The 25386-nt window shown below is 43.7% G+C and overlaps 1 protein-coding gene across 1 annotated transcript; it reads right to left on the bottom strand.

The window, feature by feature from the left end:
* Positions 1-5848: 5848 nt before the first annotated feature.
* Positions 5849-10658, bottom strand: UCHL1 (ubiquitin C-terminal hydrolase L1). The gene is made up of 9 exons (XM_054294640.1): positions 10515-10658; positions 10398-10409; positions 9799-9927; positions 8814-8964; positions 7525-7610; positions 7402-7449; positions 6958-7027; positions 6574-6632; positions 5849-6275 (listed from the first exon to the last, which is right to left on the bottom strand). The coding sequence occupies exons 1-9, from the start codon at positions 10545-10547 to the stop codon at positions 6189-6191; spliced, it is 675 nt and encodes a 224-aa protein (XP_054150615.1). The 5' UTR covers positions 10548-10658; the 3' UTR covers positions 5849-6188.
* Positions 10659-25386: the final 14728 nt, after the last annotated feature.

Raw genomic sequence — 25386 nt, 5'->3', positions numbered from 1 at the left:
GAAAGCCTGAATACTGAAACCACTCTTCATATAAACATCTGCAATTTAGATTTATGCATCATCCTCAACTCCTTGGTGCTGCTAAACATTTTTGTGGAATGGGAAAGGGAAAAAGAGGGAGAAAGTAGTATTTCTTGAATGTTGAGTTGCAAAATAAGTCTGGAAAAATGCAAAATATATATTCAGGCATGATAAGGGGACTCACAGGACTATGTATCAATACAGACCTCTTTTGCAGACAGACATGAGTTTACCTGATTGCTCTCCAAGTCAGTCAGGCTGAGGTCTAACGCTAAGCTTTAGCTAATAAATCCAGCTAAGAGGGAGGGTGTATTAACTCAGGCCCAAAGCCAAAGCAGAGTAAATATAAGAACTGTCTCTGCAAAAAAACAAAAAAAAAATCAGGGAATCCGCATCTTCATGCCTTACTTGCAAAGTGGGGATAGTTCAGCTGTACTTCTCCCACTCTGAACACACTAAGAGTAGAAGCTCTTCTGCTAAGATGTCGACATGCATACATATGAAGACTTGAAAAGAAAATGCAACTCAGTCTGTCCACAGTGCTGTAAGTAATAATATCTCTTAGTATGGTATTGAGTGTTCCTAAGCAAAGGAATTGACTGCCATGGTTTTTATGGTACCCTGCTGAAAATGCTAAACTAGCTGAAATACCTTTGCCTAGTCTGGTTCCTCCAACATCATGCAGATCTCTCTTTGTACCTTGCTGCAGGACTTGCAATGTCATCCAACCATGTCTGAAGCTCATCTAACCAAAAAGTACAGAAGTTTCAAATCAATTCTACATAGCTCATTATTTGTTCACTGAGCTTCATCTAGCACTACATTTTTGATGCATAATTATTTAAGGGATTTGGAAACTTCATTGAACAGCCTCATGGTACTGCTGCAAATATGACAATTGAAAAATGTTCAGGAATTCTCTCATTTTTCCATTTCCCCCATCACTCACTGCTCTTTTTCCCCCTAGGGTACCCCTAGGGATGTTGCACACATCCTCAGGGAGGACTCCCCACACTTCAGTTTCTGATTCATTGACTGTGGAAGTGCTCCCTCAGGTCTTTCTTTGGCATCTCCCTTCCCCAGCTCTCTGTGAAGTGACAACCCTCCCATCAGGAACAAAACCTGCACCTCCCCCTGGATGACTTGGCTGCTATTCCTGCAGCCATTCTTGTCCTTCTACCCGGACAGAGAAGAAAACCAGCAGCCAACGGCATCAGCCTCCAGCCCCTCCTCCAGGGAGCAGCTTCCCCACGCAGAGCACTTGCCATTTCACTGGGAATTAATTGGGCAAGCTTTGGTCCATTTCCCTGCACTTCTTGTGCAGGGAAAATTCACTTTTTTTGCTTTCAGTCTTTCACTTGGTTTCAGAATTTTTCCTTTCTTTTTTTTTAAGCCTTTGATTTCTTCAATTTCTTGTTCTCTCTCTGTGTTTACCTTTCTTCCCTGATTTCAGGATTTTTATTGGAGTAATTTTGGCAAGGCTTGGTCCTTTTCACTGCTCCTCATTTCACTTCAGTCCGTTTGGTTGTAGCCACTCCAGTTCCAAATTTTCTGGGTTTTTTCAATTGCATTTTTTAAAAATCGTATCTTCTTTCCAGAGCATTTGTTAGATTTTGTTCTCTGATTTCAAGATTTCATTCCCTTTTCTGAAAGGGAAGGGAATGAAATCTTTACTGATCACTGCTCTAATTTTTCATACTGTAATAGGTAACCTCAGTTAGCTTAACAGAAGCTCGTTGTTAATTTCTGGTCCCTTACACACTTCCAAGGATGGAGATGCTCCCATTTCCCTGACAACTTGTTCCAATATATTACTTTCCCATGAAGAAATAGTCTTCTTGTTTCCAAATGTCCTGAATTGAACCTTCCAAGCTGCAATTTGGGGTTACTGCCCTTTGATAGACCATCTCCTACTACCAGGACAAAATATGGCTTTGTCATCTTTGTCATCTTGGCAATTGCCCTTGATGTAGTTGTAAGCTACCATCAGACCTTGCCTTAGTCTCCTCCATGGCAGACTATATAGGCTGAGCTCCACCAGTCTCTCCACATGCTCCCTGCCTCTGTAGCCTGCTGCTGGGCCCTCTCCAGATTCCTCCACATCCTTTTTGGACTGGATAGGGGGACCCAGAACTGGACCCCTATTCCAGGAGCTACCTCACCAGTGCTAAGGAGTAATGGGTGACTAACTTCACCTGCTGGTCTTGTTCCTCCCAGTATTGACTCCCAACACAGCATGTGATTTGCCTTACAGAAGGAGCGCTCAACATATGGGCTTATATTCAACTTGGCACCTGCCATAACCCCCAGGTTGCAGAAAGGCTGAAACTCAGCCCATCACCTCCCAGCCACAGGGTGGCTCCAGCCAGGTGCCAAGTTCTGCACCTCACCATGTTGAACTCCATGAGGTTTCTTCTAACCCACACTCTCATCCCTTGAGGTCCCTTGGCTTCAAAGCATTTGGAATATCATCCTGTACAGTATGTCAAAAATTGCAAAATGCGAGTGATATTTTTGTCCTTTTGTCTCAAAGGAACTTTAATGCTGTTACTCTGCTTCTGGCTGCATTTCTCTCAATTTGTGTTTGTTCTCATTTAGTCCACAGCTTCCCTGAGCTGAAGTCCTGCCATCAGGCTCTTCCAGGCTGCTGGCAGCACTAGGAGAGGGATCCTGTGACTACAAGGTTTAGTAGTTTTTGCCAGTCTTGTTTGTTCCCAGTGGCCACCACAGGCCCTGCTGTCTTTGCATTAATGGCAAAGAGGATATGAGCGTGTCTAGTTCCTTTTTCAGCTAACTGCTTCTCCATCTTAAATATCTGAGATTGATAAACTGATCTGTGTGTCAAAAGCTGGATGCTGTGGCAGCTAGTCCCACACCTTCCTTACTTCCCCTAAAAAGAATTATATTTAGTATGGAAATAGTAGTGTATATAGTGCACAGCAGTGGACAAAAGCTGTGCATTAGCTGCAAGTAAACTGGGGATCTAAACCAAAGACTATCCATACATGTAAGAGGCTTTGCATGTTGCATTATGCCTACCTTTTGATTAAGTTAAGGATTGGCTATTTGGCTCTGAAATCAGAAGTTTGCTTAAGCACATGAATGATCCCACTGAAAGCAATAGGACTAGTTGTGGACTTCAAGATAGTGTCTGGATCTGTCATTGGTCCTAAATCAGACTTGTTGCTCTAAGTTTCCCAATGCTGCCATCTACAGAGTTAGCTGACTACAGCTTTCAGGCAGGCAATTAAATGGCTCTGAAAATTATATATTGCACACAGTCTACCCTGGTAGAGCTCTAAATTAGCTCTAAATGTGCATGTCTAAACAGATAAGCCTAAAATTCTACCTTCAGTATTTCTCAAATATTTCCAAGGATAGTTCTATATATATTAACTGTTGAATGTCCACCTCTGGAAGGCAGCACAAAAATGTCAGGAATCTGTTAATTCAAATTAATTTGCTCAGTAGTCACCGGTTTCTTCAGAGTGGGCATAAAACACAGCAGGCTTTGCAAGCTCCAGCCCTTCTAAATAATTGTCACAGGGAAAATTCAGGAGTAAATTCAGGAAAAACATGAAGGGCTTTAGATGGATGTTGAGACGGTAAAAAGAGTTAATTTACTTAAGAAGAACACACAGGAAATCGAGGAAAAGCAACAGTTGAGAATGGAACTACAGCTATAAGAATAGAGAGACAACAAGGAGGGACAAGAAATGATCCTCACTTCAGATAGATGTGCCCAATTGAAAAAACTAAATTATAAGAGCATCTTCTCATGAAAAGTGTTTTGCTACACAGCACTCTAAAAAAAACTCTTGTCTCAAACATTTCTGCCAAAGTGTGAAATAATGGGCAAAGATTAAAATTAAAAAACTGGCAAGTAGGTAAAATAAGCGAGAAAATATGAATAAGAAAAAGCATTTCTTTTGAGATTATACATGCCTGATATGGCTTTAAAACATCTTCCTGGTTTTCTATTTATTTAATAGAATTGCAAGTTGTCAAATACACACTTCTGTGCATTGTGACTTTTTCTCTGAATGCAGTAACACATTTGGAACAGCAGCGCTGCAATATTGCAACATCTTCCATCTATTCAGCTTACAGATCACCACCCATGGTTTGAGACCTCTATCCCAGCCCCCAAGATCTTTGCCATCCCCAAAAACTCATCTTCCTGTTTCTGAAACCCAAGGTGGTTTAAAGTAAAGCCCAGCTGTTTCCTAAGCCCTTGTCATCATTTCTGCAGGGGACAACAGCTTTAGTAGTGGATGCTATACATAAGTAGATAGATAACATTAATTCTTTAGTTTTTCTCTTTATTTCCACCCTTTGAAACTATACCTGGGACCAGAATGTGAGAAAATAAGAAAAGTCTGGCACAAACATTTTCAGGTTTCTTCAGCATTGGCTCCGCACAGGCACAGCCTGTACCCTCAGTGACTGCCCTAAGGGCAAGGAGAGGGTCCTGTGCAGCACCAAAGCTCACTGCCCCAGGTAAGGCACACAGCTCACCTGGCACTTCTCATGCTCCTGCTCCTGCAGGTGGTTTGTTTCACCTTCCACTCTCCCCTGCTGCAGGCTGTGTTGCTAAGCAGCCTGAGCCCTGGGCATGGCTCCGAGCCTGCGCTGGAGCAGGGCTGCAGCAGAGCCTCTCCCCCCACCCTACAACAACCTCCACCAAGAGGCAGAAAATGATGCTGTTGCAGAGAACAATGACACATAACAGACCTTTTCCTAGCCATGGTTTTCACCTCCCTGCTAACAGAAACTGAAGGCACTGATATTTAGAATTGGAGTATCCTGAGGTTTAGCAAATCCTTATACTTCAAATTAAAACGTTTCGCAACCCTTTGCCAGTTTCAGCTATCAGGCAATTACATGAGCAGTAACAAGGCCCAATACAAAACAACATCAGCCCACACAGAGCTTTAATAAAAGCTTGATTTACCCTTCTAAAAAGCCGTGTGACCATCTACAAGAGTGCTACCCAGCACTGTATAAAATGGTTGCCAGGGACAGACTGGGACTACATTAGAATAAAGACCCAAGTTTAAGGGTGTTTTATCCCTGCCTACAGCTACCTGAAGTATCAGCAGGGAGCTGCAAGACCAGCAAACAGCAACTAGACTCAGGTAAAAATAGTTTCCACAGGTCATGGCTCATGCCAAATAACATGTATTATAGATAGATTTAATCTTTTTTGCTTGAATCCAAAATTTCAACCTGCTATTAGAAATTTATGCAGTGTGGGTTTCTCCTTTTTAGGTCATTTTGGATGGAACAGATAAGTACAGTCTCTTTAAAGGTCTTCATAACAGAATCACAAGTTAGTAAGCACACATGGCCTATCCCAGGCAGGTGTTCTGCCTCAGCCAGCAGGTTTGGTTTAGCTACAGGTAGGGAAAATACCTGTTCTAATACTGTTTCCTATAAGGAAACAACACCAACCAACTCAGTGGGTATTCTTGTAGCACTAATACAGACCACATAAAGGTGACATTTGAATGGCAATTTATCACACCTTACCCCTCCAAGCTAAATGTATTCAGAGTGGCAGATTGCTGCTCATGAGTTTCAGACTGGACATTATGAAAGGCCTTACTGGAGGGGTAGTGCAGCACGCAGCACTGCAACACATTACACAGACCAGTGTCTCTCCATCCTTGAAAGCCCCCAAGACACTAGAAAGCAATTGCCCTGCTACCCTGAGGTTAACTTAACCTTTTGCTCAGAGGAGAGCTTTGAGGGCCTTTTGAAAAGAAGGCTTACAGAGGACGCCACACAACGCCTTTTGGAGAAAATTAGTCAGCACTTCAGTCCATTGAGTCTTCCAGCAGAACATTTTATTCTCATTAAGGACAAGGTAATATCAACCAACAACTCAAATAACATAACACAGATCAAACAAGCCCTGTTAAGCATTTTCTACTTAACATGTGAAAAAAGAGTCTAAAGATATCTGATGTGTCCAAACCGTTCACATTAAAACTTGAGCTCATCCTTTTGCATAAGCTCAGCTGATGTTGCTTCTGTGTATAGCAAAAGGTGGAAATAATTTAAGTTACCAGAACAGCTGTGTTTAACAAGTACTGAAGCACTGGAGTTTAAACTGCATTTACTGGTGTGCTATTAAACTGCTTTCCTTGCATCTCTTCAGAGTCTTAGGCAGACTTGCAGAAAGCCACGGCAGAAAAACGAACTTCTCCTTTTTCACGTTCTGTAAATTGTCTGCAGATCTTAGCAGAATCCTTGGGGATGAAAAAATACAGCTGCTTAGACTAACCAAATACATTTCCTGCAGAGAACAAGCCTTTGTAGTTCCACCAACTAAGTTACATAATCTTATAGCACCAGCTAATAAATACACTGAACAGGTATCTAGCTCTTAGGACAATACCTTCAGTACTCAAACTTAGCAGATTTAAGCTAAGACTTGTACAGCAAGTAGGCACAGCCACTATACACCACATGCAGAATTCTCAGTTCTTTATAAGGCTTTTTATAAGCCTTGTTTTCAGGAAACAAGCAGCAAGGGAGAAGGCTTACCTTCAACAGCAAGTCATCCGAGCTCGTGCCATGGTTTACAGGAAATGGCATACGGCCATCTGTGGAAGAAAAACTTCTGAATTAGCAGAAGTGAGCATAGCAGACCCAAACAAGTACACACATGATGACACTGGGGAAGTCAAAACAAATTGTCACTAGTCTGAATGAGATGGAAACAGTGTTCTCAGCTACACCAGTAACAATATGCTTTAGGCCTTCAGTGTAACCCACCATCAGGTAAAATCTTCAGATGAAGATACAAATTGTGTTTTGGCTCTGAGGGCCTCAGCAAACAGCTTAATTAGCACAAAATACCTTGTCTGAGCCCCCAACACTGCTGTGCAGTGTGGTGTAAGCCCAGTCCAAACAGTTCATAGGCCTTACCCAATTCATACAGATGTCCATCCACGTTGACAAAAAGGATGAAATGGAAGTTCACACTGTTGTCCTCAACCTTAGGAAACATCATCAGACATAATTGTTAGTTTGAAGCTAGTACTGCAAACCCAATTTGTGGCTACAGAACAGAGGAAACTTCAACAAGAAAGCAAAGGACTGAAAACTTAAGTTCAGTGGGAGAGGTCTGTGGCAAGACTTCCACAGGGTCAAGTACCAGAAATCCTAATGTGAAATTATATTTTACAACTGGGCCTTGATCCACATTTTCAATCCATGTTTGAAGAAGAAAACCCAAACAAGTATTCACCCATGAGTAACTTATTTCTCTTTCCCCATGAACTATAACAGCTTTCTGACAGACAAAAAATAAGTGTTGCTCTGCTACCTTCATTAAACATTTTCCCAAGATTTTACACATTCCCATCTTACCCGACATTGTCCTTCTTGCGCAACAGAGTTGTGGACTTCTTGTATAGCCTTAAGAGAAAGCAGGTACAGGTTACTACATCTTTAAGTGCTGATAACTGTCAGTAGTTTGTATAGTTCATATACCTTATTATTTGCCAAATGCTTAGCTCTTTCTTCAGGAGACAAATCAGCTGTTTCATCAAGAAACTTCTTCAGGGCAGACCCCTCCTCTGTACAAGATGATCAAACATTTCATTCAGTATAGGTAAAACCTCAGTCATAGTTTAGATGCAGCCCACAGAAATCAATGCTTTTTGCACTAACTACAAGTCATTGTATTCAGCCTGTAACTATCTCCAATATAAGCACATTATAACTACCACTCAAAGTAAGCTATTAACACAGAAGTCATTAGTAACAATCTACACAAACAACCAGAATTGTTTCAGGGAAGAGTGCTTCAGTTAACTCTGGATGCTCATTTAGAAAAACAATTTTCAAATGGGATTTAGCTTTTCTGATTTCCTGTTTTGAAGAAATTCAAGAAAGGTACCAGCTGTAAGGACACATAACTAACAGAATATGGGTAGACAAAATTGTCTCACTGCCTTTAAATGAAGGCAGCACTTGCTAACTTTGGTTTGCCAGAATATAAATTAGTGCAGTACTAAAATACACTGAGGTCTAGCACATAAAAGATATGCTGCATCATTGCTTCACTCATCAAGAGTGTTATTCCAGTGAATCCTTTTGAAGAACAAAGCAAAACTATGTTTAAAAGTTCACTATGACTTTCACATGTTTTCCTTTGTATAAAAAGGAATCCCACAGCACAGAATGCGTCTGAGTTCTCTTAGAATAATGGTAGTTGTATTTTGCAGATCTAGTCTCTGAACAGCAAAAGAATATTTTTCTATAGTAAAAAAACCATCCAAACTATTACCTCGGCAGGAAAAATCTCCTTACAAACCCTTATCTATACAACTTGTCCAGCAAAAAGAAAAATACAAATGTTTTAGACTGATTTACAGGCTACTCTGAGCACATCGATTTACATTAGACATAAGCAGCATGAAGAACTCCATCTCATCTACTGCCATCAAGCTTAATGTCAATAACTGCTTCTGAACACAGCAGTTCCTAATTACAGACAGACTCTGGTCAGTGCTGCTAAGTGCCCTTTCCCTCTTGCATTGCTTACTAGGACAATACCTCTGCAGCTAGCAGGCAGGAGTCGAAGCACATTCCCTTCTGTGTTTCAGGCACTCCACATGCCCCTCTCCAAGAGCTGGAAGACCCACTTACCAACTGAAACATTACAGGATGCCTTAACCTGGCTTGCCTGAAAGAAAGCTGTCTCCCAATAGCCCATACTCATTCAATCTGCTGTCAAAAAAATAGAAATTCAAGCACTTTGGAACATTCATACTCACCAAGTTTCAATTTGTCTTTGTTATTAGCAACTGCATGTATCAGACCAATTGTCCCACAGGAGTTACTGACGGTCTGCTTCAGGAAATACACTTTAGAACTGATCTCCTGGTCCTTTATTTTCTCAGTCTGTTGCTTCCTGAAGTTTTCATGCTGTAAACACACAACTAGTTTAGGCATTTCATCACAGTCCTATCCTTGTATAGTACACTGGAAAAATAAGTTGTTGTGCAGGAGAATCAGTATCAGGACTGGACAGAGATTTATTCAGAAAGTCATCTTTGTGGCACCAGTAAAGCACCATATGCCTAAACTGGATTCAGGCCAACACTTAATGGACTGACTACCTGCATGATTCAGTCATATCCAAAGGCACTGTTCTTAGCTTCTCCATCTGTGCCATACACTGGAAATAGCTTGGTGGGAAATAATATAATGGATAGGCTCTTTTATATCCTCTCTCTGTTGCTTCAGTCCACTGAACAAGGCTACTCAGCATGTCTCTACAATAGGCCTTTTAGAATTGCCTTCATGAGCCCCTCCCCATCGGAACAATGTATAGACTGCAAAATCCATTGCTATAGGCAAGTCATAATCCTTCTTTTTAAGAACCTGTTAACTGAATTTGATTTCATCTCATTCACTTCCTTACCATCAAACCAATCTATTATATTAAAGAAGTAATGTAGGCCTCTCCAGATCCAATGATTCAGCACAGTAACGGAATTGCTATCCCTCACAGCCAAGATCACGCATGGGTTTTTTCCCTCAGTCTGATATACAAAGCAAAATCTCACAGGAACACTGCGATGGAATGAGAGCCCTTGTTTGGTTGCCCAGCTCAGCCGAGGCCATTTGGAGGCGGGGACCAAGCACAACCCCGTGCCAGTGCCAAGCCCCATCCACGCCCAGCCATCTGATGCTTGGGGGATGGCAGCCGCACTCCAGGCAGCGGCCAGCGCTGCCCTGCGGGGAGGGGACACGCACCTGCTCCGTGAGCGGGAACAGCAGCAGCAGCGCGCACGCCGGGGTCGGCACGGCGCGCAGCGCCTCATCCTCGAAGCCCAGCACGTCCACGAAGCGCCAGCCAGGACCCACGCCGAGGCGGGACAGCACCTGCACGGGGCACAGAGAGCGGTGGCCCGGCCGCGCCACGCCCGTCCCCGCGGGGCGCGCCCGCCCCAGCCCCGCCGCACCCGGTGACACAGCACAACGCGCGGGCCCGCCGCGCCGCCTGCCGGCCCCGGGCCGCACGGCCCCGCGCCGCTCCGCAGGTGCGGCCGCGCCCCGCCGGCGGAGCCGCTCCGCGCCCCGGCGGGGTGGGATGCCGAGGGACGGAGGGAGGCGCCGCTCCGTGCCCCGGCGGGGCGGGATGCCGAGGGACGGAGCCAGGCGCCGCTCAGCGCCCCGGCGGGGCGGGATGCCGAGAGACGGAGGGAGGCGCCGCTCCGCAGGTGCGGCCGCGCCCCGCGCAGCGGTACCGCCACCGCGGCTGGCGCTCCCCGGCAGGGCGCGATGCCGAGGGATGGAGGGGGAAGGTTCGGCGCCCTCCCGCCCGCGGCGCTCCTCTGGCGGCGGCAACTCACTTTGTTCAGCATCTGGAAGACAATGCGGGGTGGGGGGAAAGCGTGAGTGCGGGTGAGAGACGGCGTCCCACCACCCGCCCCGCAGCCCCAGCCCTGTCCCCGCCGTCCCTGGCGCACCTCGGGGTTGATCTCCATGGGCTGCCAGGCCATGGCTGTAGGGCGGCGGGAGCCGGGAAGAAGGCAGGCTGTGCCCCACGCACGACGATGTCCCCCGCGGCAGTTCCGCTGCCGAGCCGCTGGCGACGCTGGGGCGCGGAGCCGCCCACCCGGCTCTTATATAGGGGCGGGCTGGCCCACTCGGCGCGGCGGCGGGGGGAGAGGGAGGAGCGGGCACGGCCCAGGCGGGGGGGCCGGAGGGGCCGAAGGGGCCGGGGGAGCCCGGCCGGGGCTGAGGGGCCCGGTCACGGCGCCTCCGCCGGAGCGGGGTGCGGCCGGGGAGACCCCGGGCCCCCGACGTTGGCGTGGAGAAAGTGCTGGAAGCCGGCTGGCAGCGTGGGCAAGCGGCTGGCATCACCCTGGGCAACAGGCTTCTCCTCCGCCATCAGCCCAGCCCCTGGCTCCGTGCATCCCCAAAGCCCACGTCTACGTTTGTGTGCTGAGCCGCTCCTAAGCATCAGCCCCTGTTCTGTGTATGTTGCGAAAAGTATACAATGGTTTTGGTATTCAACAAAATCATTAAACACTTTTTTTTAAATTTCCAATATCATTAATGTGACATGAAAGTCTCCTGTGTGCTGATTGTATCTCTGCGTTTGGACCAACCCCTGAACCAGTCCAGTGAAGCTGGTTAAAAAATAGCGGGCTTTTTATCTTTTATTCATGACCTGACAGTTTCTGTGTACAATGTCTTTGCACTAGAACATGTCTGAACAAGGAAACAAAACCAACCTGCTCAAAATACTAGAAATCACGTGGACTCCCAACAGCTTTTCAGATTTTACTGGTAAACAGCCTTGTGGATAAGCGAGATGCTTCACAGTTGTCTTTCAAACAATGCAAATACTGAACAAAAGAGTCAGCTGAATGTCTGCAGTCTGTTTGGTTTTGATGACTTTCTTCCTTTGGTTTTTCACTCTGTTTCAGAACGATTGGGGCCCCAGCACAGCAAAATTTCTAAGTGCTTGCCTCATTTCAAGCACATTTAAATTAACTTTAGATCCATTGCACTGTGATTTAGTGGAGATTCATTCACATCAGGTGGTTGCACACATGCGTTTTTGAATTGAGACCTACTCATCAACATTACTGAGTTTACCATGAGCTCCTTGGGAAAAAAGCCTAGAGTTAATCTTTGAAATATGGCCATAAAAGGTTCAAGATGCAGTCTCACACTAGCTCTACCTATACAAGTCTATAACAAGACTTAGTGAAGAAAAAAACAGGATAGCAAGGCAGGCTTTGTATTTTGTGGCCAAAGCTGGGAAATTTCCATACAGGATAAGGCCTTGAGCAACCTTGTCTGATCTTTTAGCTGATCGTGCCTGGAGGAGGAGGTTTGTCTAAAGGTATCCTAATAACCCTTCCTGAAATACCCCATGATCCTTTCTATCACAGCAAAAAGAAAAGCAATACACACTCTTCAAAACCAAAGATTTCTGGGGAGGATGGGGGAAAGTTTCACAGTAAATCACTGTACCATTTATTTCTGCTTTTTTCCCCCTTTACTGTAGCTGAAAACAGTCTTTGATGCCTATAAGCAAGTCAAAAGTGGCCCAAAATATTCTATATATGGTATCTTTGACTATCTTTCCTTTTATGATGAACTCTTAATGCACTGTAAGAATGCAAGGATATCAAAGCAACCTGAATGAACAAGTCCAATGCTAATGGTCCCTGACAGATATGTAGGAGGGCCTGCATGCAGCTCCTCTGAGAGGACAGCAGAACATTCATCTTGCAGCCTACAAAAGAGAAGGCTAAAAAAGGCAAGAAAATCCTATTTCTGAGTTGTACAGCAGCAAATGGTGGTTATGGCTTCAGCCTGCCCCAGCAATGGCAGTGCTTAGATCCCTAGGTTAGCCATCCCTGGGGTGGCTCCTGTGTCCAGGCTGTTGAGGCAGACTGCAAACAGTTGTGCAAGTGCAATTTCAGGCTCTGCATGGCATGGACAGCATGCAGGAAGTGATAGCAGAACTGTTTCTGTGGTAGCATCTGTCAAATCTATCAATACACTAATTTTAACATAAACAGTAAGTGTAACAATATCAAACTTCTAAAACGGCTACTGTTGCATAAAGATGCCTCCAGAAAGACACATAAATGAGTTCTGTGTCATATGCAGTCCCCATCCACCTCATTGCAAAGATGAAGGAAGCCTCTAGACCGTCTTTCTTCAGAGAAGAAGATAGATGTGTCCAACACATTTAATCCAATTCATTCCCATTACTGCAATAAAATTAATACTCACCTGGAAAAGTGACTGAACATACTTGTGAACTTTCTGCACTGTCCAAATGTAATAATAATACTTGTGGTGCTCAACACTCTTCACAATGTTAAAGTTTTGCTCAGACGTCTAATCTAGAAACTGTGGACCGAGGAATCTTTGTTACATATATGATCTTTTGACAGATTCCTTTCCCTTAGATATAGGACTTGGTGTCAGTATTTACCTTTCCACCACATTCCACTGGAAGGTTTCCATAAGATCTAGACCTATAACTAAGGCCTGTTCCTGAGTTCAGAGGATCTCCAAACAAAAGTTCCTATAACAAGTAGGGTAGTAAAGGAGGCAAAGCTGCCTTAGACAATGCAGAGCTCCCAAAATGGAAGCTGAGGCTGTATAATATTCTTTAGAAAACAATTTTCCTACTGTCCTGCCAAAATCCAAGCCCACATCTTCTACATTGTCCTCCCCTGCCTAGCAAACATCTCAGACATGTGCTTTTCTTAATTTTCTTATAATGACTCTGGTCCCAAAAGAAGGTTTCCAAACCCATTCCTAGAAACCTCCTTAATTCCCTACTCCCTGCCTTTAAAACAAACAATTATTGTCCATAGCTGGCTACCCAGGCAGCAGGATGCAGGTCCTTTGTCACAGACATTTTTTCATAGAAATCCTTTCTTTGGGATTTTTTCATCTTCTGGGAAGCTGAGGCCCCAGAAAGAGAATGTAAACAATGATTATCAGCTGCTGCAGAATGCAATAGGTGCACCTGTGATTGGCTCATGTTCCATGTGTACAATTAAGGGCCAATCACAGGGCCAAGCTCTCTGGAACAGAGTCACAGAGAACTCTCTTGTTTTTGGATTCCTATTCTATTCTTAGCTTAGCAGCTTCTGCCACTTCTCTCTCTATTCCTATTAGTATAGTCATAATGTAATATATACCATAAATTAATAAATCCAGCCTTCTGATCATGAAGCAAGATTCTCGTCCATCTCTCTCACCCTGAGGAGCCCTCACAAGTCACTGCAATAGTCCTTGGCTGTGCAGGTGCTGGAGCCACAGGATTTGCTACATGGCACCATTCTCCTGGTGACTGCATTTACCCTTCCATGAGTAGAAGGTGTTTGAGATAACTGTGCTGACTTACTCTAAGTACCTCCATTGGCTTTGGGGGTAAATCCTGCTTGAGGTAAATTCTGGGTGAGGTAAATCATGCAATTAGCTCAGTTTTACCATAGCAGTGTGCCAGCCAGGGATTGACTTACACACAGATGGATGGAGCAATGTTGATGCAGTGCCATGCTCCCTTTGGCATGACTCCTGCTGTGACAGTGGCCCTGAAGCTGGAAACTCTTGGGTCTCAACCTTATCTCTAATGTCAGCTCTAGGGTAAAGTTTGTGGCCAAGAGACAAAGGTGTGGAGGGAACAAATGTGTCCCTGGAATGGTAGGATTATGCTGCTCTAAATCCTAATCCCCACTCAGATCCAAAACACAGCATTATGACAGGCACTATGGAGAAAACAAATTTCATCCCAGCCAGAACCTGTACACTGTGTCACAAGGGATCAAACGTAAAACATAACTGAGGCCACTGCCGGGACAGTGGGTGTCAGGGGTCTGTGTAAGGCTGCAACATCCCCCCTTCTCTTCTGGTAAATTGTCTGGAGCACTGCAGCAATTCCTGCATGAGAGTGCCCCAGCCTTTAATTAGAGGATCAGAGTGATCAATAGGCCAAGCAATTGAGTGCTTTTATAGAGGGCCTGGGTCCATGAAAGATTTGAGCAGGAAGAGAGACATCTGTTTGTTTCTGAATTGCATCCAGGTTAATTTAAATACTTATGTGGGGAGTCGTGGTGACTGCAAGTCATGCAGCCCAGCATGTGGGGAAGTCTAAGTCCAGTTGCTATTCAGCACCTGGCTGTCAGCTGCTGCTCTCCAGGTCCATGGGCCAGGACCTCTGGGCTGGAACATCTCAACTATCAAGCAGGAGACTTGCAAATGAAAGAAATTCAAAACAGCCTAGAGCTGAGTTGGGAATGGGGAGAAAAAAAGCCCCAAGTCTTGCTTTACTTAATGTAAAGATTGGAAAATTTATGTTGCTGTATTCCATTGTCCACAAGAAGCATATGTTTTGTCTAGGAAATGGAATAATTAAGGGCTTCTGAGGTGGGGACATACTGAAGGAGGTGAACTCTGGGTCTGACCTGAAATGAAGACCAGCTGGAGAGAGGCAACAGAAGCAATGCAGATAAAAGTGTCAGGCTGATGAAGGAGGCTGCTCTGCCAAGGACTGCCTTTGCATGTATTGACTGCTAGCAGTGACTCTGCAATTGCTCTGAACTACAGCCAAGTCCACCAGCAGGTAAAGAATGTCTTCTACAGAATGCAAGAGCTCTTCTGGAAGTCTGTAGGTGGAAGTGTTAAACTGCTGAAATGTAGCTTTGAAGGCTTGCCTTGAGAGTCTCAGTCCTAAAGAGTGCAGCCATGATTTCCTTGATTTCAGGCCTGTCTGGCAGGATGCTGATGATTCTTCCCTTCATTCCTCTGAAAAATGGCATCCACCAAAAAATGATGGTGTCTGTCAGAACCACAGCAGCAGCATGTCACAGTAGAAGTAGGACAAACAGAGAGTGACTTCTTCCTCTTTTCACAAAGAAAGGTAGGAGGGACATCATTGTTCACAAGGGTCTCTTAGTTTCCCATGAAATGATAATACTCTTTGGTTATGAAAGATATGAAAGCTTGCAAGGCTTGTCTCAATGGATACAAAAGACACAATACTGGCAACCTGGGCAATCGGCATCTGTCTCCTTCCCCTCAAATGCTTTCTTTGCTGATGTAAGCCATCTATCCTTTCTTTATAGGAGGAAGAATCCATCTTTCTAGTCCTGTAGGAGAGAACAGTCCCTGCTTCCTTCCTCTTTGTTTTGTTGACCTAAACATTCTTAGGATCAGTGCCTTCATCTAGAGATGTAAAATATACATTTCAAGAGGACCTCATTCTGTGCAATGATTTAGCATAATACATGTAATAGCTAATAATAATGAATTTTAATTTCAATGTAATGCTTGGATGATCTGTGATTAGGACTTGCATACCTACTTACATTTGCATCCAGAGAATGCTTTCCTCAGATTAACAGGCAAAAGTGAAACAAGATGGGCCATGTGATTTTAAACTACTAGTTGTGAGAAACATAAATAGCAGCACTTGACTCTTGTAACACACTCTCTAGTGCAGCACTATACCTCTTTCCAAGCACTGTGTTGTGTCAGGCCTTCCTGGGGTGACCCCAGTTTGCTTCTCCCATGCAGTTTCTTCAGCAAAGATAGCAAAGTCTATCCTTAGATTTGTTTCTGAATGCTCAACAGCCATACAATGGCACCCAAAAAGCATTAATCTCTCCCTGAGTTCTGGGACTGCTGGAAGAGCTTACTTTAGACAGAATGAGAAAATAAATACAAGGCTGCTTCAAATCAGCTCTGGAGCACAAGCCTCTTCTAAGCTGGAGGAAAGCAGCAGAAAACAAGGAGAGATGAGAAATGTTGTCAGTCAGTGGAAAGGATATCAAGACATTGACTTAGTAATTTTACAGTAGAAGAGATGTACTTCCTCAGGCTTATGGGGTCCTGAGGGAAAGGCACAGGCCACCTCCCAAATACCTCTTTATGTCAGCAGTCTCCAATGTCTAGAATTAAACTTTTTAAGGGAAAGGAAAGAATATATGTCTTAAAGAGCTGCTCACTGTATCCAGTCTATTGTCTGCACTCTCTTTACATGCTAGTGCAGCTTCGGTGTTTCTGAGGGAAATGTGAGGAGAAAATGAAGAAATGGCTAGCCGGTTGTTGGATGAAGAAGGGAAAAGTTTGGCTCTACCAGAAGGGAATAGCAAGGCGTTTTGTGTCTCTTGAAGAAAAAAAGAAAAAGGGGCTTGTCCAGCTTGTATGACAACAGAGGCACCTGTACACAAGAACTCTCGTGTGCAGGGGATTTACTGTGAAATCCAAGTCAGCACAACAAACCATCTTACACAATGTCCAAAAGCTATCTTCTTTTGGGGAGAAGGAAAAGTAGACTGATAGTGATGGGCAGATGTAAAAAGCATTCCTTCACTCTGTCTTTTTTGTGCAAATGGGACCTTAACCAGAATTTAAAGTAGTTGACAACTGAAATCAGTGAACAACAAAGCCACTTAATGAAAATAAATAAATAAACAAATAAAGAAATTATAAAAATCCCCAACCCCATGTTTGTTTTTTTCAGAATCCTGAAAGATGGTTGCTTTTTCCACATAACTGACATGGTCCTGTATTCCTGTTGTACCTTATGAATAGTCTTCTGGTCAACTGTCTCCACCTGATCTTTATGTACCTGTTCACCCCTACTAACAGAAATTCTGAACTAAGTTGTGCTCAGCTTAACATATTCTCTAAAATCTTCACTTGCATAACAAAAATGTCCTGGGTAGTACAAGCTACCCTGAACTCCTACACACCAACAAGGACAGATGTAGCACAGTGTTTACACTAACTTGTGCCAAAGGATTTGCTGCCTAATCTACATGTACACATTCTTGAGAAGTGTGGGCATTTTGTTTTTAATTGGAGAAGTGCTCTGATCTAAAGCTTTAGCTGCAGACAGTCTGTGAGATGTTCAAGCATGGTTCTTCTGTTGGAGCCACTTCACCTGGAGAGTGATGTTGGCACAGGGCTGCTGCCAGTCCAGTGAGTGAAGCCAAGAGCCTGGGGTCCCTGGATTGCCCTGAGCCTGCCCAGCTAGTCCTGTCCTGAAGTGGGCTGCATGGGAAAGACATTATCTGCATCTGAGACAGTGTCAAACTACCTCTTCCTAATCACTCCTAAGGTATATCTTAGACTTCCCAGCCTCTACATATACTTGATGTGCAGGCCTGGCAGGGTAGTGACTCAGAGCAGCACAGCTTTGAGTCTTTCTCACTGTGACCATGGTAAATAAAAAGCCTCACAGACCTAGACCTGAGCTGCTCTTGCTTCTCCACAGCACATAGAAGCATTAAATGCATCCCTTAGTCAGGCTAGCAGATTGTGGGTTTTAGGCAACAAGACCTCCAAAGTCTTTGCTGTACCAATTCCTGTGTTAATGACAAATAACAGTAGGTATTCATTTGTACTTACAAGTCAAGACTTTGATTTCAAAATGTGTAAGAATGAGAGACTTAACCTTACATTAATAGCCACTTTTCAGAAGTACATCTGGCAGAACATAACCTTTTGGTTAAGTTACAATGCTGACACAAAGTGTTTTACACATGGTGACCACCCAGAGCCTTGCTAATGCAGACCAGTTGTCCTGTACGTGCTGCTGGTACCAGCTGGGCCAGGCAGCAGCACAGGGGCCCAGCTGCTCTGACACTGCTGGGGATGTTGCTGCTGGAAGCTTATTAGGCTTGGCTCAAGTGCAAGCAATTAACATTAAAAACACAGCGAAACAAATCCAGTTGGGAACCATCAGGCCTTCCAAGCTGCCTTTGACCCAGCCACTCTTAGAGCCTAGTTCTAGAGTGCCTCCTGTGCACCTTCAGATGCTGCTCTCCGAGCACCAGCTGTGCAGATAAAGGGAGGATTTTTTCTCTCCCTGCTTCAGGAATTTTTTCACACTACACAAGGAGGAGAGTATTTCCAAATGTCCAACTTTAGAGAAGTGTTTAGTGACAGTGTTCGTCACTGATAGAGAAACTTGTTTTCTGAAGATCAGTTTAACAAGTGCTGTTTGGAATTGTTTACCCAAAGCACACGTTGGTATGAAGAACACTATCATTTGGACCTTGAGCCATACTGTCTCAGTGGAGGAGTTTAGCTTATGAGGGTGCCTGCTGAAACAAATCCCTGTCTCAGTGGAGAAAAATATTTAGATTGCGAGGGAAACTACACTATGGATCTGAAAAACAATGGGACTCTATCACATTCTACAGCTGCAAATCTAAAGGCAAAACATGCTGCTCTTTCCTGTGTATGTTTATACACATAGGACAAAATTCCCATTGAGTGCATTTGCAGCCTGGGCTTTTCTAGCTGTATTTAGGACATTAGGCACTGGACTTTTGTCTCTCTTGTTTCAGAGACAAAGCACTGGCCTTCTGCTGTTAGCAAACCTAGCGTTTCCAACTTTATCTTAGCTTTCTGTACCTCTTAATGTGTATTAGTAGATGTGAGTGTGTATATATGCATAACACAGAACTATAGAATCCTAGAATGGTTTGGGTTGGAAGAGACCCTAAAGATTATCCAGTAAGGATGATAGAATTATAGAATATCCTGGGTTGGAAGAAAACCACAAGGAACATCAATGTTCAGCTCCTGGCCCTGCACAGGACAACCCCAACAATGACACCATGTATCTGAGAACATTTTCCAAATGCTTCTTGAACTCTGTCAGGCTTGGTGCTGTGACCACTTCTCTGGGGAGCCTGTTTCAGTACCCAAACACCCTCTGGGTGAAGAACCTTCTCCTAATATCCAGCTTAACCCCCCCTGACATGGCATCATGCTGTTTCCTTAAGTTCTGTTACTGGTCACCATAGAGAAGAGATCAGTGTCTGCCCTCCTTTTCCCTTCATGAGGAAGTTGTAGACTGCAATGAGGTCTCCCCTCACTGTCCTCTTCTCCAGGCTGAACAGACCAAGTGCCCTCAGGTACCTTGTATGGCTCCCCCTCATGACCCTTCACCCACCTTCATAGAAGGCTGTTCCTTTGGACACTCTCTAACAGCTTTAGATCCTTCTTGTTATTGAGGTGCCCAAAACTGCTCACAATATTCAAGATGAGGCTGCCTCAGCCCAGAGCAGAGCAGGACAATCCCCTCCCTTGCCTGGCTGGCCATGCTGTGCCTGATGCCCCCCCAGGACAGTGTTGTCCCTCCTGGCTGCCAGTGCACTGCTGACTCATGATCACCTTTCCACTGACCAAGACACACAGGTCTCTTTCCAGGGTGCTACTTGCCAGCATCTCATTCTTCAGTTTGTATGTACAACCCAGGTGCAGAATCCATCACTTCCCCTTGTGAAACTTCATGCAGTTGGTGATTGCCCAGCCCTCTAATTTGTCCAGGTCTCTATGCAGAACCACTCTACCTTGCAGGGAGTCAACAGCTCCCCACAATTTAGTCCTGTTGATAAACTTACTGTATTTTCAGGCCCTGCATCTAGGTAATTTATAACAATGTTGAAGAGCACTGGCCCTGAATTAGAGCCCTGTGGAACCCCACTAGTGACAGGTCCCCAGTCTGATGTCACCCCATTCACAAAAACCTTTGTGCCTGATGCATTAACCAGTTGCTCACCCATCCTATTATGTGTTTATCCAGCTGTGTGCTGAACGTTTTGTCAGAAGGATACTTGAGAGGCAGTATGGAAAGCTTTACTGAAATCCAAAAAGATTACATCAACTGGCTTCCCTTGATAACTTAGGTGAGTTAATTTACCATAAAAGCAAATTAAGTTAGTGAAACAGGACAGTCCCCTCATGAATCCATACTGGCTGTAACCACTGACCACATTGTCCTTCAAGTGTTTTTTAATAACTCCCAGAAAAATTTTCTCCATAATTTTACCAGGCACTGAAGTAAGAAAGAAAGATTTGTAATTCCTAGGATCATCCTTCTTGCCCTTCTTGAAAATTGGAACAACATTTGCCAGCTACCAGTCAAATGTGACCTCTCCAGATTCCCAAGATTACTCAAAAATCCTTGAGAGAGCTCTCAAACACCCTGCCATGGGCAGCGACTCCTGCAACTACACCAGGCAGGTTTCTCAAAGCCCCATGTATAGCATGAGGCCATTCTGGCCTGAAACATGGCTTTCCTGACTGCCGCCCAGGGAGCTGTACTGACCATCATGCCTGGCTGCCTGGTGGGCAGAACCCACAGTGAAGTTCTTCCAGGGAAAGATACCTGAGTGGCAGGCCTGAAGCACAGCAGCTGCTAGCAATAGAGAGGTGTTTTCCTAAAACTTCCAAGCTATGCTTTATTTAGTACTATTTGAACAACAAAATATTTAGAGCCTCAAATGCCACCTACATTGCAAAATCTCTGTTGTATTCCTCTTTCTCAGCTGTAGGAAAATATTGGTGATCATATGTTTCAGCTCCCATCAGGGCTAGAGTTCCCATTTTAAGCAGCCTAGGCAAGAAAGTCTAGCTAGAAAGTCAGCTTTGAAAGTGTGAGCTATTCTCTTTATTTGACTACCTATAATTACAGGCCTTGCTCTGTGGCAGCTTTTGAGTATTTTTGTCCACCAGAGCCACATAAAAGAGCAAGTGGAGTTTGCAGAAAGTCCCCTCTGAAAGCAGCTACTGGCTTCTAGCAGTGCCTAAGCAGCTACTGTAGCATTTAGAAACTCTGCATTAATAGCAGCTTCTTTGTTACAAAGAACAGCCTTCCCCATCTGGCCCTTCCAGCTAGAAGGAAGTTCCCAATGGGCTGTTTACTGCAGGGGTCTGTTGGTATGTTCTCCTGTTGCAATATGGTGATTGTGAGTGAACACAGTCACCCTGCTTGCACTGCTCAGAACCTGCCTGTAATAATAATAAAAAATCAAGCTGCCCATGTTTGGATGAGTGGGAGTGCTGGGTAAATTCACCACATAACCAAGGAGTTTATAGGCCCAGGGCCAGTCAGGTCAGGCCACATTTCCTTCATCCTCCTTGTAAGAAATCTCAACATACTGCTGTGTAACAGGCAGAGAAAGAAAAGACCAGAGAATTACATCTAGACAAATGTCTAAGAGATCACTTATGCTGCATTCATATTGTTGTCATCATATTTGTAGAGTCCCACACCTTCTGGGTGGTTTTCCTCACAAGCAGCTCTTCACAGCAGCATTGTTCCTGCTTCTTCATCAGGGCTCCTCCAAGGCTCTCCCTAACAGGCCAACCCACCCCCCCTTTTATCCTAGTTATCTTCATTAGCCACAGCTGCCACCCAATTAAGGACATCACAGCTGCAGCCCATTTAGAACAACTAGGATTGGGGCAAGGCCACTTATACAATACATAGATTTTACTAGGACTCCTACTATACATTTATAATTACTTTACAGCCGTTCCTGGATGCAGGGCTTTGCATTCCTGAAGAGCTAGAGAGAAACTTCAAAATTATCATTCTGCCTTGCTTGGCATGGCAAGATATGAGAGAAATGCTGGCCTACAAATTATTCCACTTGCACTTGTTCCTATACAGCCTTCATTAAGGTAGTGGCCGTGTGCCTCAGATAGCTCATACAGCAAATGGGAGAGAGCTCCATGAGTACAGCAGAAGGCCTTGATTTAGTTCCTGGTTTAGCTACTGGAATAATCTTATCTGATACTGATGTCTTGTGGCCTTTGCTTCTCTATAAATAACACAGGGAAGTTTGTTCATGGCAGAATTAACCTTTCAATATATGCTAGCCCAGGGAGAACCAAGGAGACAGGAATTCAAAATAATGGGAGCGATACATGCTTTTACACAGGTCCTGAGAAGCAATGTGTCTGGGGAATTGAACTCTCCAAGCCTGCTCAAGCCTGTGATGAAAAATTACATGCTACAAGTCTAATTCTTAAATCTCCTAGAAGGAGGTGCATTGTGTGTGGTGGTTTTTGCTTTTTCTGGAAAATTGTTTGATTTTGTATTTAAAATGAAGACTTATTGTAGCTGCATGAAAATGTTGGAGAAAGTGTTCCAAGCATTCTGCTACAATCGAATTTTCTTAGTTAAGTTTCTGCGTTTAGGATCAGTATATCCAGCCATATTCAGTGTACGTTTCTCTGTGCTATGGAAGCGCCGTAGCACCACTAGATGGTAGCCTTGCTTATTTCATCATAGGCACCGCTTTCCTCCTGCAGTCCGCCGCAGTAAGGGGGAGTAAGAGTTTCTGGGGATGGGATCATTGTGTACTGTAACTACCCCTCTGCACGGACTAACCCCTAAGTAAAACGCTGCTACACAGAGGAAAGCAGGGGAGAACGATGAACTCCTCCTCAGAGCACACTGGGGGCACAGCCAGTCCTGGTGCAAGGCTGCAAACCCGTGTGGCAGTGGGGAAGGTCAGTGGCACAGGTTTACTGCCCATGGACATTCCCATGGACTGTCATTCCTTGTTGCAAAGTTGGAGAGATTTTGACCCAAATAAAATTGCAGTCAATAGTTCACACACAGGAACAGCGGGATGATAATGAAATTCTTTTCGTATGAGTTGATAATATAGAAAGGCCTCTCTTTTTCTTCCACTGTTGTTTATAAACACTATTCCACAAGCAAAAGAGTAAGTGCCCAAGAGTTGGATTTTGATTATCATTGTGGATCCCTTCCAAATAATGATATTTTATGATTCTATGCAATATTTGATGAGACTTGCTAAGCCTAGGCAAGCACTGCATCCACACAGAAATGTTTCCAAGAAGTGAGTGTATTGGGCACCAGTCCATTTAGGATGTATATGAAATTCCTTATTTTGTTTCCCCAACACTTTCATTTTATGGCACTGCTTACTACACTGCAATCCAAAGTGCATTATATAGAATAGATAACTAAATATTAATCATAACTCTAACCACATAGTGAAAACCACAATTCAGTGTTATTACATTTATTTTTATTAAAGGAACATTAATTTCTTGCCTGAGCATTTCTGTCCGGGAAATTTATTAATAGGGTATTCACTAATAACCTTGGTAATCTGCTAGTTGTCTTGCATCTCTAAAGTAGATATAGTGCATATTCCAGGGAGAGTTCTTCTCCAGTATGCTGTCAAAGCATAAAAGCTTTCCCTACTGCTGGATGATGTGCTTTGTTAAAGAGGGAAGCAACATAATTTGCAAATGCTGGAATGTGATGAATCACCTTTAGATGTCTCAGGAGGTCCTTCTGAAACTGATCACAATAACATGATTTTATTATAGATCATTATAACTATTTAGAGGCTTTTCTGGGCCATCTTCTTAGTCTTGAATCTAAAAATATCAATTAAAATGTGAGTTTTAGCTTATATAAGTGTTAGATTAAATAATGTCCAATTTTAAGACAAATGGAAAAAGTGGGAAAAGTTCTACAAAAAAGAAAAATACATTTAAGAGTAAGTTATTAAATATTAAAGTATAATTTTTAGGTGCTTTGCTCTGAATTACTTTGCTTAACTGTTGTATATCTTCACCTAATTGTTGTTTCTTCCTGTTCATCAGTATAGCACTTACAATTACAAATATTTTTTTCTGTTCTTTAGGCTGGTGGATGTCAATATGATCTTCTAAAAACATAAATATTTTTAATTAAAGACTTAATATTGTTCTTAATCTTAATGATCCTTTAAATTGTTCTCAGTTCCTGAGTGTTCTGTTTTGACCAGGAACATGGTTGTAAAGGCAGGGAACAAAACACAGAAGGTTATGAAATGCATAGGAAAAATCATCTCTTGCAGATAAAGAGATTTGCTGTTATAAAAGGTGTGGTAAATTTTAAAACAGACTTGGGCACTTCAATAGGACTACTACATGTGTTTACATTTACAAGAACATGTAAGAAAATGTATGAGATGCCAATTCCAGGATTGTAATAGACTTCTTTGACCTCCTTATACATCTTAGGCCACTCCAATATGACACTATTTTACTGCCAATTGTTTTGCATCCGCTGTTCCAGGGACCTCCTAAAATTGTTAGGAGGTGTTGAAGTAAAAGGTCTACTACATGCTTTTCATTAAACTACCATCTCATGTTGAATTTTTGCTTTAGCAATGACCACTTTCTTCCCCTGCAATCTCAAAAGTCTAGCTTGGCAAAACAGACAATATTCCACATATTTGTAAGGCATTAAACAGAAATATCTTCCTGTGGGTGTGTTCTATTAAGCCTCATTTCTAACTGTCTGGGCTGTTGCTGTGATTCCCTACTCATCCATCTCAAGATGTGTGTAGGGATTTAATCTGAACCGTAACCCTATAGCAGTGCACACAGGTTAAAGCAGTGACGTTGCCAGGCCTGGTCCTTTACTTGTTTGTTTTCTGCACACCTTTCCATTCACACTGGTTACCTGAGCTTTGAGGCCAACCAGAACATAGTTGCCTGGAGCCTATGCCCATGCCAAGCTCACTCCATTAATCCATGACCAGATGGGGTTTGCTAATGCTCATCAGCCATGTGGGTGTGTAGCCCACTGCCATGTTGCCAATTGGTGCCCATATCCACTGTGAAAAACAATTCCTATAATCACAGAAACATAAAATTTGAATCATAGAAACATACAAAAAGATATTTAAGATCATGAAGTCTAATCATTAACCTGACACTGCCAAGTCCACCACTAAACCACATCCTCAAGTACTACACCTACCCATCCTGTTAAATACCTTCAGAAATGGCGATTCTACCATTTCCCTGTTCATTCAATGCTTAACAACCTGTTCAGTGAAGAAACGTTCCTTAATATCCAGCATAAACCTCCCATGGTGCAACTTCAGGCTGTTTCTTCTTGTCCTATTGCTTTTTACCTGGGAGAAGTGACCAACCCCGAGCTGTCTACAACCTCCTTTCAGGTAATTGTAGAGAGTGATAAAATCTTCTAGGGCTTTCCAGCCTACCTGGCTTTCT

The sequence above is a fragment of the Melozone crissalis genome, unplaced genomic scaffold, assembly GCF_028551555.1.
Source record: "Melozone crissalis strain CALT ecotype California unplaced genomic scaffold, PUWL_Pcris_2 ptg000006l_1, whole genome shotgun sequence".
In the NCBI taxonomy this organism is placed as follows: Eukaryota; Metazoa; Chordata; class Aves; order Passeriformes; family Passerellidae; genus Melozone; species Melozone crissalis.
Note: the sequence above shows the minus strand (reverse complement) of the source record. Positions and strands in the feature narration are given on the sequence as shown.

What these genes read in the sequence shown, in the direction of transcription:
- UCHL1 (XM_054294640.1), bottom strand. Translation starts at nt 10,547, where the DNA reads ATGGCCTGGCAGCCCATGGAGATCAACCCCGAG. An exon ending in CGCAAGAAGGACAATGTCGG is followed by an intron (nt 7,028 to 7,401) that starts GTAAGATGGGAA and finishes ATGTTTCCTAAG; the next exon opens with GTTGAGGACAACAGTGTGAA. An exon ending in CGGATGACTTGCTGTTGAAG is followed by an intron (nt 6,276 to 6,573) that starts GTAAGCCTTCTC and finishes TTCATCCCCAAG; the next exon opens with GATTCTGCTAAGATCTGCAG.